General features: G+C 37.0%; 1 protein-coding gene across 1 annotated transcript in view; it reads left to right on the top strand.

Annotated features, from left to right (window-relative positions):
* FREM2 (FRAS1 related extracellular matrix 2) overlaps positions 1 to 12,102 on the top strand; it is a 168,897-nt gene that overhangs the window by 137,608 nt on the left and 19,187 nt on the right. Inside the window, exons 10-16 of the mRNA XM_079136143.1 lie at positions 916 to 1,080; positions 1,785 to 1,967; positions 5,115 to 5,245; positions 7,097 to 7,255; positions 8,753 to 9,056; positions 11,304 to 11,435; positions 11,734 to 12,065. Coding sequence (XP_078992269.1) covers positions 916 to 1,080; positions 1,785 to 1,967; positions 5,115 to 5,245; positions 7,097 to 7,255; positions 8,753 to 9,056; positions 11,304 to 11,435; positions 11,734 to 12,065 — 1,406 coding nt within the window. The remainder of the gene's footprint in view (positions 1 to 915; positions 1,081 to 1,784; positions 1,968 to 5,114; positions 5,246 to 7,096; positions 7,256 to 8,752; positions 9,057 to 11,303; positions 11,436 to 11,733; positions 12,066 to 12,102) is intronic.

Genomic DNA, 12,102 nt, shown 5'->3' with positions numbered 1-12,102 from the left:
ATAAGATGAAGCAGTAGTAACAAGTTGAATGAAAGTGCTTTTGGTTTCTGTATTAACTCACTGATTCCTAAGGAGGTGCTATATTGTTTATTTGAAACTAACAGTGAACGAGAACATATCAAATGTACATATCTCACAATGCTGAAACTGAACTTAATGTTGAAATGAAATAAAGCTCACCTTTTTAATATGTAGTCTGTGCCTCAAACTATTTAATCATTTTGATCCAATAATTATAAGAATAAATTCTTAAATAATATAAATGTGTAAGAAAGTTTCCTTATGTTGATGTTTATCACAAAGTAACATTAACTATAAGAGAAAAATATAAATAACTTAAATAAGTGGTCAATCATTAGATAATTGTTTATTTGAACATCTATGCAATAGTAAATTTCATAGTCAATAAAAACTGTTTTAAAAATTATTAATGAGATGAGGGAAAATTGAGGATATAATGTTGACCCAACTTGTTAGAGGCAGGTACCTAATTGATCTTGACTTAATGATTTATTTAATAATACCAAAGTTAATAATACTAGAAACTAGTCTTGTGGTCAAATTAAAGGTAATCAACAATACAAATCCACTAAATTTGCTTCCTACTCAGAGTGCTAGAAATTCATAAGCAAAATTGGCATTTGTTCTTTTTCTCCTTGTTTTCTAAGATGAGTGAGAATTGAAAGACAGAAATTAAGGAAATTCCCTGTACAAATACAGTGTGTCATAGCATATGTTCAAACATTTATTTATTCATTCAGCAAACATTTATTGAAAAATTATTTCATGCCAAACACTATTCACAAAAGAGGGAAAGAAACATCCATGTTCCTGTGATGTTGAATTCCAGTTGCTGATGTATGGCTCCTGACCTATGGGATGTGACTGACCTGCTGTCATTGTTACTTGTTCCAGGTGAGACTGAAAAGCCCTGTGTCCTTGAGCTGATGGATGACGGACTCTATGAGGAGGTGGAAGAACTCCGCCTGGTACTTGGCACTCCACAAAGCAGCTCTCCTTTTGGGGCTGTGGTTGGTGAACAGAATGAAACTCTGATAAGGATCCGAGATGATGCCGATAGTAAGAAGTCATTGCTCATGCTCAGCTGTGAAGCAGGCACTGAAATCCATCCCCACAGAGGTTTTAGGCAACTCAGAAAATAACCCCCTCTTGCTGACGAGGATTTGGAAGCAATTGAGAAATAAGAAAAGCACTCAGACAAATAGAGAATAAAACAAATCATTAAAACTGATCAAGTTGGAGGTTTGGGATGCAGCTCAATGATAGAGTGCTTCCCTGGATTCAATCCCCAGCACAGCAAAAAAATAAAATAAAATAAAATAAAAACTAAAAAGAAGAAGAAGCAGAAAAGAAGGGAAGAAGGAAATCAAACTGATAAAGCTGATTTTGGAGAATATGACTTATATCTAAATATCAAAGCCCAAACATTCTTCCCATCCTCCCCTTACACACACATTGGATTCAAGTATTCCTGAGCCAACAGTCTCCTTCCTGCGTGTCCCCTGCCAGTGGTTTGCTCCTGTATACTTATGGCACAAAGAGACATCCCAGAGCACATGCTCTTTGGGGGCTGGTTAATTCTCAGAAAGGAGCCGGGTTAACTTAGCAGCTTCACTTTACACAATCACAACTAATACTGAGTGAGGGGACAGGGAGAAGTCAGGAGTGTGATAGTAATCAATCTCCTCCCACATAGAAAAAAAAATATTAGAAATGGGAGAAAAGTGTTCCCCTAACAATTTGTCTGTTTTTCACAATTTCAGAGACTGTAATCAAATTTGGAGAAACCAAATTTAGCGTCACAGAACCCAAAGAACCAGGAGAGTCAGTAGTGGTTAAAATTCCAGTGATTCGCCAAGGAGACACTTCAAAGGTCTCCATCGTGAGAGTCCACACCAAGGATGGCTCAGCCACCTCTGGGGAAGACTATCACCCTGTGTCAGAAGGTACGGGGCTCCCAGGGCCTGTCACCAGATGGATCGTGCCAACAACTATATTAGCGCTATGCCCTCAAGAAGAAGGAGAGAAGCACCCAGCTGAAAAACAAATAGACCCACTCTTTTAAATTCATCTTCTTTAGAAAAATAAAGAACAGAATTTATTTCTAGTATTTTCTTTTGACTTGCAGGATATATGTGTTAGGACTTCGGGAAATTTTGAGTAGAAGAGTTAATGACCTATTTGGAGTCTAACTTTCTGCTGATTTTATCTCCATCTAGAGATCAGACATTAGATAATAATTTTCCTGGAAGTTTCTATTATATGGAAAATGTGCCTGGTAGCCATGATGATAGTCTATTTTAGACTAAAGTTAGAAAATTTTGTGCTAACAGAGGACAGTGAGAGGGTAGTATACCACCACAAAGACCCTGAGTTCTCTGAGATGTAAGAGCCTCTTTGGGTGCATTTCATCTCTCTCTTTCTGCAAATTTTGGGTTCATTTTATTATCTACTTTTATGAATAGTTAAAACAAATTGATCTCTCTCTTCTCTTCTCTTAACTTATTTACTGACAGACTAAATATTAAACTTACATCCAAAATTAAGCTTATGAATTATTTGGAGTTCTACTTTTCCACGGTGTTTATGCTTTCCTACCTCTCACTGCTAGTAATCAGTTTTTGACCATTGTAGTACTTTAGGCATTCATATAAATTTTCTAATTTCCTAACAAAGTTTAGAAAGTGACTGATGGGTATTAACTGAATTAGTAACAAAGTTAATGAAATAATAGAAAAAAATAGCATCTTCTATAAAGGAGTTTGTACTTTCTTTACATATATGGTACACTTTAGATAAACCACTATAGAACTTCAAGGGTATCCTCAAATTATTCCCTGTATAATTGAAATAAATCACATAGAATGCAAAAGAAGATAAAAAAAACTGACTAGTTACTGAATTATAAAAATCTGAAATCAGTCTTTTCTATGACCAGCAGATGTTACGTAAAGGAAATGTCTTCTAAAAATTAATGGTATGACCTTTCACAGAAAGATTTTCTACAAACTAAAAATATTCTTTTGCCTAAAACGAACAAAATTATAACCACGTAATGAACTGACAAATGAATTCAGAGGAAAGTTAAATAATACTAAATCAACCTATGACTTTTATCCCATAAAAGTTAGCATGCATGCTGTTTATAATGTTTATAATAAAAATTAAAGGAACTTTTTTTCCTGAAGCATCTTCTAATTTCTCCTTTTATGGCCTAAGTAGAGATTAGTCTATGAAAATAAGCAGAAAAAATTTAAACACAAAGGTTGAAAATTTTTTGTACTTGAAAATTTAGTAACAGAGTGAGACAAATGTATCTGAGAAGGTTTGATTATCATCTAGCAAGTGTACAATCAGAAAACAATTTAAATATTCAAAACATGTTCTTTGTTTAAATTTCTGATAATAAGTGCTTGTGGTTTGTATGACTCAGAGGGTCATAAAAACCTGCATGCATACAAAGGCAGGACAAACAGTGAAAATGGGTGAAAAAATATGAAAAGAAAATGGAATGATTGGAATATTCTTAAACCAGAAAGTACATTCCTTGTTGAGAAAAACCTTTTCTGTCCTAACCACCTAACTATCCTGGTGCAGAAAGGTGCAAATTAACTCAAAATCCATATTTTCCTTTGCAAGTCCTGGATTTTTAAGTGTTAGAAATTAAATTTTATATTGTCACATCACACAGGTCTAACTAAGCAAATTATCTTGTAACATCATGTTGTATACATTAAATTCATGCAATAAAATTTATTTTTAAAAAATTAAACTTAAATAGGCTATCTTTTCTCCAGTAAATGTTTTTTGGCACCATTTTTGTATGATTTATCAAAATGCATAAATACATTCTACTGTCAGGTATAACTAATTAGAACAAATTTTTAAGATAAATTTAAAAATGTTTTTAAAAGATTTGTATAAAAATAATAAAATGAAAAAATTAAAGTTAAACAAATTAGTAGGCCAGAAATAATTTTCATCCCCTGGAATAAGAACCATAAATTTTCTCAGGGTTTGAGCAACCTGGGACTGATGAGCTAGAAGAACATGCTAATGGGACATGAGGGTGGCAGGGGTGGGGAGATGCCATACCTAGAAACAGAACTAATTGTAAAGATGTCTGACTCACAAACTCAATTTTAAAGAAAATAGGGTTTGCTTTATTTATTTATTTTTTGGTAATTGATAATAAAAGAATTGAAGTAGAAAAAGAAAAATACAGTACAGTTCCATTTTCTGCCAGACTCTAAATTTATAATTGATAGAATTTATAATTGATAGGATCATAAATTTATAATTGACAGAATTCTGATGCTAAAGCAACTATTATCTCCTGTAATATGATTTATGCTTGAATGATTATGCTTTATATTCTTTATATTTTCTTTTCTAAACCAGTTTCTTGAAAGGTAAAAAAGAAAAAGCTAACAAAATTATGTATTCAAGTTTAGCATATGGCCAACTGCTCAATCACGAGTTCAGTAAAATCCCTTGATATGAAAATTTTTAAATTTATAAAATGAATGGTTAAAAAAAAGGATTTTGATAATTGGATTTAACTTTCATGACAATAAAGCAATTCTCTTTACTGAGAAAGAACAAGGTGAGGGAAAAAGTCACTAATATTTATCTGTAGTAACTTTTCTAGGTTTCCAAGAAAAGAAAAAGAACTCTTTTTTAAATATAATTTTATATTGCATTTGAAAACTCAAAATTTTTTATCTAGTTTTTCTACATATATATATAAAGTAAATACTATTGATATACCATTATACCTTTGATGCTATTGGTTTAGAATTCTGGGGAATGAGAGATGAGTTTGTCTGATTATGTCCCAGTATGAGAACTATTGATTGTACCATAACTCAGTACTTTTTCAAATTGTAAATCAACAAATCAATTTAGTAATTTATAATTAGGACTTATCTTTGGGTAAAGAAGAGTTGAGTAGGGTAGATTAGAGTAGAACAGAACAGAATATATTACAGTACAATATAGAGAATAAGAATAAGTGATGCTTGTTAATCTTGTGCTTTGGCACCTACATGCTCATATTCAAAAATTTTAAATCTGTAATTTTGCATTTGTAGAAATTGAGTTTAAGGAAGGAGAAACCCAGCACATTGTTGAAATTGAAGTGATCTTCGATGGGGTGAGAGAGATGAGAGAGGCCTTCACTGTTCACTTAAAACCTGATGAAAATATGATAGCAGAGACCCAGGTAAGTAATTTGATATTTATAAACTCATGACCAGCAAATGCATACAAGATATCAAATAGTGTGCACTAAAGTAATTAGACTTTGTGCAAGCCTTACATGAAAGGGACATGCATAATCCCTTTTCAATTCTGAAATAAATTTTGTTCTGATTAGATCACAGCAGGGAATTCTTTCTTTGACAAATCATATTTATAGAAATTTCAGGCGTAGGGTCACTGAGCCCCATATTATCCCATGTACCATTCCCATGACACTTAGTAGTGACTGAATGTGAAATAGTGAGAGATGGCATCATCTCAGTGCAAAGATGAGATATTAATTCAGCACCACTACTCATGAAAACATACATTTTGGCCCACAAAACAGTTGACTCGCCACCAAAATTCCCACCTGTTCCTCCTAGTTGGATTAGAATTTGATGCTCAGAGATTCATCCAAACTCTTACAGTCCTAACACTGCTTTTCTACACTCACATAATTTATATTGTATCAGCAGCCAGATTTCCTCAAGTCAGACATAATTTACACAGAATTCTGATCTCTACATTGAAAATAAATTTTTAAATTACATATCCTTTTAGGAACAAGTCAGTTTTAATAAAATCTATGCTTAAACTCCCTAGATTGCTTTTGTTATTTGTTTCCCATTTATATGAAGTCAAATTGGAAAAAAATTGAGAAAAATATTTTTTCTTAAGCATTTTTGTGATTTTATCATTCTTATTGCTTGATGGTGTTTCTGCTCCATTGTGTTACTCTTTTTCAAGTCACACTTACAATAAAGAAGTTTGGACAGAAAATCTTTATCAAACATATTTTTATGTCTTGACCTATAGAAATAAGTCAATATTATTATTTTTATGGATTTGTGAAAGGAACAGATTCACTAAAATCACTTCCAGTGATAAAAGCTTCTTTTAAAAATACAGAGACAATTCCTGATTTATAATGATTCAACTGAACAGTTTTTCGACTTCACAATGTTGTAAAAGTGTTATGCACTAAGTAGAAAACACACTTCAAATTTAGACTGTTGTCTTTTCCCAGAGATGAATGTTGGGAACAGCTGAGACTCTATAGTGCACTTTGTTACTCAGCTTTGATGCTCAACAGGTCACGTGGATTAAATGCACTTCTGACTTACAATATTTTCAACTTGCAGTGCGTCTGTGGGATGTGAACACTTTGTAAGCCACAGAGCATCTATGCATATAAGGAGTCAGAGCTCTGATAGCAAGGTGTTTGTCACCTTGCCCAGTGGCAAATGCTCACAGATTCCTCATGTCTGGAACTCATCTTCCCTCTGGGCTTCTCTCTCCTCTCTGTGCTTCAGGCAGTGCCTTCTGGCATTTGCTGATTTAAAGCTTTTACTTCTATCTGATTTAAAGCTTTTACTTTACTTCTACTTCTTCCTGGCCTACACTTTCCCATGACCTTGAGGATCACCCTTCTCTCCGGGCATCTGCCAGCTTTCCTCCTACTGTCAAATGATTGACTTCTTCATAGAACTTCCACTTTGCAACCCCAAGACAGGTTTAGTGCTATCATCACAATAGGACAGAAAGAAACCTTAGACCCCAGAGACCTCGGGGACCACTGGCTAACCTCTGGATTTACTGCCCCAGGAACAGGTGCCCCCCACTGGAGCCCTAAGACAGGAGACAGGTGTCAGGGTCCCATGCCATTAACCACCCAGCCTGTCACTCTGCTGGGGGTGTGGCTCCACCGCTCTCATCTCAAAGATCCTATGGGTTTGCCGGCATGGTGAGTATTGCCCTGAATGGTAGAAAGAAGCACCAAAAGTCTCTTCTAATATTTCACTAATCAATTATAATTATCTTTTCCTTCTAGGTGACCAAAGCCATTGTGTATATAGAAGAAATGAACAGCATGGCAGATGTCACTTTTCCTTCTGTCCCTCAAATCGTGTCCCTGCTGATGTATGACGACACTGCCAAAGCTAAGGAGAGTGCAGGGCCTGTGTCCGGCTATCCTATCATCTGCGTCACAGTAAGAAGTTGACAAAATTGAGGGAAATTATAATTATTTAATTGTAAACACTAATCAATATTATCATGAATAAAAGTGGGAAAATCAAGTTTTAAACTTTGATCTTTAAATAAGAAAAGATAACACCCATTAAATGAAGCTCCCATTTTTCTTCCTTTACCCAATAAAGTTTTGTTAACCGATGTGTACATCAAGTGTGACCCCAGAGTATGTCACTGATAGAAAAACAGAAAAACCACGAACTGGACACATAAGGCTTTGAAAACAAGGAAATGGGCTGGGGTTGTGGCTCAGTGGTAGAGCACTTGCCTGGCATGTGTGAGGCACTGGGTTTGATCTCAGCACCACATAAAATAAATGAGTGTATAAAAACAAAGAAAAGAGAAGTTGGGGTGTAGCTAGTAGTAGAATACTTGCCTAGCATGCATGAGGCCTGGGTTCAATCCTTAACACTGCAGGAAAAGAAAAAGAAAAAACAGTAACTATAATATAAGATGTGATTGTTATCATAGGAATGATGCAAATTAGGAACTAGTGTTGCAGCTGCATATATTAGGGAAGGTTTGGGATAGTCTGACTCTCAAATATATGAGTCAGACAAAGAAATATCATTCAAAAATAAGTGATCACAACACACGCTACAGCCAGAGGAAGAGCAGAAGAAATGGTCCATCATCATTACTTTGTTTTATTTGTCTTCTCTTGACTCTAAATTATAAACTCCTTATGAGCAAAAACTGAGATTTGCTATTTTTTATTATCACAACAGTCCTGTTGCAATGACCCATATATAACAGGTAGGCAACAAATGCTTACTGAATTAAGAAAACAGGTAACATTTGGTGCCAAATTATAAAGATCTCTAAATGCCGCAGTAAAGAGCCTGGACTTCACTGGTTGGATAACAGGGGCTCTTGCACGGAAGGACCTCATGATTGCAGGGGTGATGTTGGAAGAGTTAGCAGGGCAGTACTGTGTCACTTGAGTGGAGAGAAAGAACTGAATTAGATGAGGAGGTGGTGACGGGAATGGAAAGAGGCCAATGTCAGAGCCATGGCCAAAGAAGAAGAATCGAATCCTCTGATCCACTGGACATGGAAGAAGGGAAGGAAGGGAACCACCTACCAACGGCAGATTAAATGCTCCTTGGTCACCCACAGGATAGGTGGACTTCGGCACCTTTTCCAGGGAGTTGGGGGGTAAAGGAGAGAAAGAGAAAGAATAAGGCTAATTCGACAACTCTGAGGGTTCCAGATGATATGATCAGCTCCTTTACGTGTTTCAGCTTACAGGAGGAAAAGTCCAATGTGCCGTTTGAAATCAAGCTGTTTGGTTCATGAAAGCTATCATGGCTGGGAATAGAAATTTGGAAGTGGCACGAACAGCATGTGGAAGTAGGGACAGGGAGCACTGAAAACCCCAGGACTGAGAGGACCTGAGGAACAGTGGCTGCGTTGTTCTATACTATGGTCCTGATGCCGATGTTTGTTTTTGTAGGCTTGCAACCCCAAATATTCGGATTACGATAAAACAGGCTCTATTTGTGCAAGTGAGAACATCAACGACACTTTGACCCACTACCGATGGCTGATTAGCGCTCCTGCTGGCCCTGATGGTGTGACCAGTCCCATGAGAGAGGTGGACTTCGACACCTTTTTTACATCATCCAAGATGATCACCTTAGACTCCATATACTTCCAGCCCGGCTCCCGGGTGCAGTGTGCGGCTCGTGCTGTGAATGCCAATGGGAACGAAGGCCTGGAGCTGATGAGCCCTATCGTTACCATTGGCAGGGAAGAAGGTGAGGCCTTGGCATGTCACCTGATCCCTGGAACGCTGTGGAATGTTACGTGCGTCTAATTTATGATTATTAATTCTTCCAACTGTCCAGTGTGTTCCATAGTACTCTGTACATTAAAATGAAGATCTACTTTTTATGAAAATATGCATCAGAAAAGTTATTTGTCCCTCATTTTGTGAGCACTTTATGCTGGCAATAAGGATAAAAGGCAAGATCCTCCTCCTCCAGGAGTCCATAGGAAGGTTGAGGACACAGATAAATTTGAGTCTGGATAAGGCACTGAAGTGCAAAATTAGGAGGGATTAGTTCTGCCCTGGGTGGATCAGGGAAGGCTCCTCAGTGAGGAAAAGCTTAAACTGAATTTCAGAAACAGGAGCAATGACTTCTAGAAGTGTGAATGAGCATGGAATTCTAGAATGACAAGCAGAGAAATGGGGGGACTTATGAGAGGAAGAGGAGGCAGGATCAAGAGACATAGCAGGCCAGATGCAGTGGCACATGCCTGTAATCCCAGCAGTTCCAGAGGCTGAAGCAGGAAAATCAAGAGTTCAAAGCTAGCCTCAGCAACAGCAAGGTACAAAGCAACTCAGTGAGACCCTGTCTCTAAATAAAATACAAAAAAATAGGTCTGGGGATGTGGCTCAGTGGTTGAGTGCCCCTGAGTTCAATCCCTGGTGCCCATTCCCCCCAAAAAGATGCAGTAGGATGGGATACAAGGGCCAGGTCTAAACAGGAGATGTCTGTGCCATGCAAGATGCTCAGCTGGTTGTTGCATGCATTTGGGTGAATAGGAGTTTTCTGAGAACAAGAAGGTAAGGTTAGTCCAGGTGGAGAGTCACGTGCACAGGCTCATACATTTTTATTACAAGGGAGGTTGTATTTGGAGCTAGAGCCAAGGATGCACTGGGGCTGGAGACAACATTGGAAAGACAGGAAATCTACTTTATAAACTGATTCCTCACTTTGCACAAGAATTTTTAAATTAGATTTTATTTATTTTTGGTGCTGCGGATCAAACCCAAGGCCTCATGCATGCCAGACAAGCCCTCTACCACCAAGCTACAACCCCAGTTCTAAATTATATTTTTAAAGTGATTTGTATATGATTCATTTTCTAAAATTTCTATTTGCATATGGTATTCAAAAGCACATTTAGGGTTGGGAACGTAACCCAGTGGTAGTGTGCTTAATATGGGTGTGATGCCGAACACCCCTGCTACCCTCACACACCAATGTACCTTTGCTGATAAACAAAAGTAATATGTGCCAAAGTACCACTTTCTACTTTTATATATGCAGGATTAAATATTTATTGATATTATATCATGTATAATAAACATTCTCTTTTAAATGGATTATGATGTATGATTTTCAAATTTCTCTTAAAATCTAACTATTCTGTTGGAACAAAAAATAATTAAACAGTGCCTTAAAATTAGTGTCCTCATGAATAAAACAGACAGCCCAGATGCTGGCACCTAAATCTGATTTTACCACTATTCTAATAAACGCCTATTTATTTTCTCTGATGTGTACAAACAGAAAAGAAGTTATCTATTTCCCAGTTTTCTTGAAATTAAAATTCAGCATCTTGGCCTCACATGCTAAGAAATTACATAAAAAGAGAAAACCCTATGGTATACAATTTGCTCTCTAATTTTAAGGGGACTTTAGTTTTTGTTTGTAATAATAAAACATTTTTTAGAGTCTGGGGATGTTGCTCAGTGCTCAAGTGTTTGCCTAGCAAGGGTGAAGCCCTGGGTTCCATCCCAGATGTGAGATGGGAAAAAAAGAAGCACATTATTAGTTTTATCCAGTAGGAAAGGATGTCTATTTTACAACTAATCTTTAGTATGTTATTTTAGGGTAAAAATCAAATTTGCTTAGTTTATTTCCTACTGGCTTTCAATCATTTTTACTGTCTCTGTTCAGACTATATATTTAAAATTATTTTCTGAATATGATCATGACCTAAAATGACCAGCACATATTAAATCACATTGAACAATAGCTGCTTTTTCTCAAATCTTTTTTAAAGTCTCTAAATTGTGAAGGGGACACTCAACTGGGTGCCATGACAACTTTTCACCCGGTGGTGTTCAACTTCTTTGGGATGCACATTCTTAACTGGGTCCTAGTCCACAGGAAATTGTAAAGTACATAGAACAATAATAGCACTTATTTTAAAATATGTTTACCTATTATCTATTTTCTTCTTTCAGCATAAATGTGCTTGATTTCCTCCAGGTCTCTGTCAGCCCCGTGTGCCTGGAGTAGCTGGGGCCGAACCTTTCTCAGCTAAATTGCGCTACACGGGCCCTGAGGACCCAGACTACTCAAACCTTATCAAGCTCACAGTCACCATGCCACACATAGACGGTAGGTGACTTGGGTAAGCAAGCCCCATGGAAGAGTTTTGAACGCCTCATCATCTGATTTATTTTAATTAACCTCCTAAATAACTGAAATAACTGTTCAGTTTACAACTTTGTGTCTTTTTAAATCTTTTTGTGTCTTTTATTTTTTTGGCCTTCTTTCCTCCCAGCTTTGAACAGTCTGACAATTTCAGCTCTCTTTAGAATCAAATAAATTTAACACATGTCCAAAAATTTTAGATAAATTTAGCACAATTCCTAACACAAGAAGACAAAACCCTGGTTCCTATGCTTCTTTGTAGGCATGCTCCCCGTGATCTCCACCAGAGAGCTCTCCAACTTCGAGCTGACCCTCAGCCCCGATGGTACGAGAGTGGGGAACCACAAGTGCTCCAACCTCCTGGACTACACCGAGGTGAAGACCCATCATGGCTTCCTGACAGATGCCACAAAAAATCCAGAAGTCATTGGCGAGACATATCCTTACCAGTACAGCTCATCTCTCAGAGGCAATGGCACCCTACGCTTCTACCGCAACCTCAACTTAGAGGCCTGTTTGTGGGAGTTTGTCAGCTACTATGACATGTCCGAGCTCCTCGCTGACTGTGGAGGCACCATTGGAACAGACGGACAGGTAGATTTCTAACACCTGAGCTTCCATCACTGCATAA

The sequence above is a fragment of the Sciurus vulgaris genome (assembly GCF_902686455.1).
Source record: "Sciurus vulgaris genome assembly, chromosome: 4".
Lineage (NCBI taxonomy): Eukaryota > Metazoa > Chordata > Mammalia > Rodentia > Sciuridae > Sciurus > Sciurus vulgaris.
Note: the sequence above shows the minus strand (reverse complement) of the source record. Positions and strands in the feature narration are given on the sequence as shown.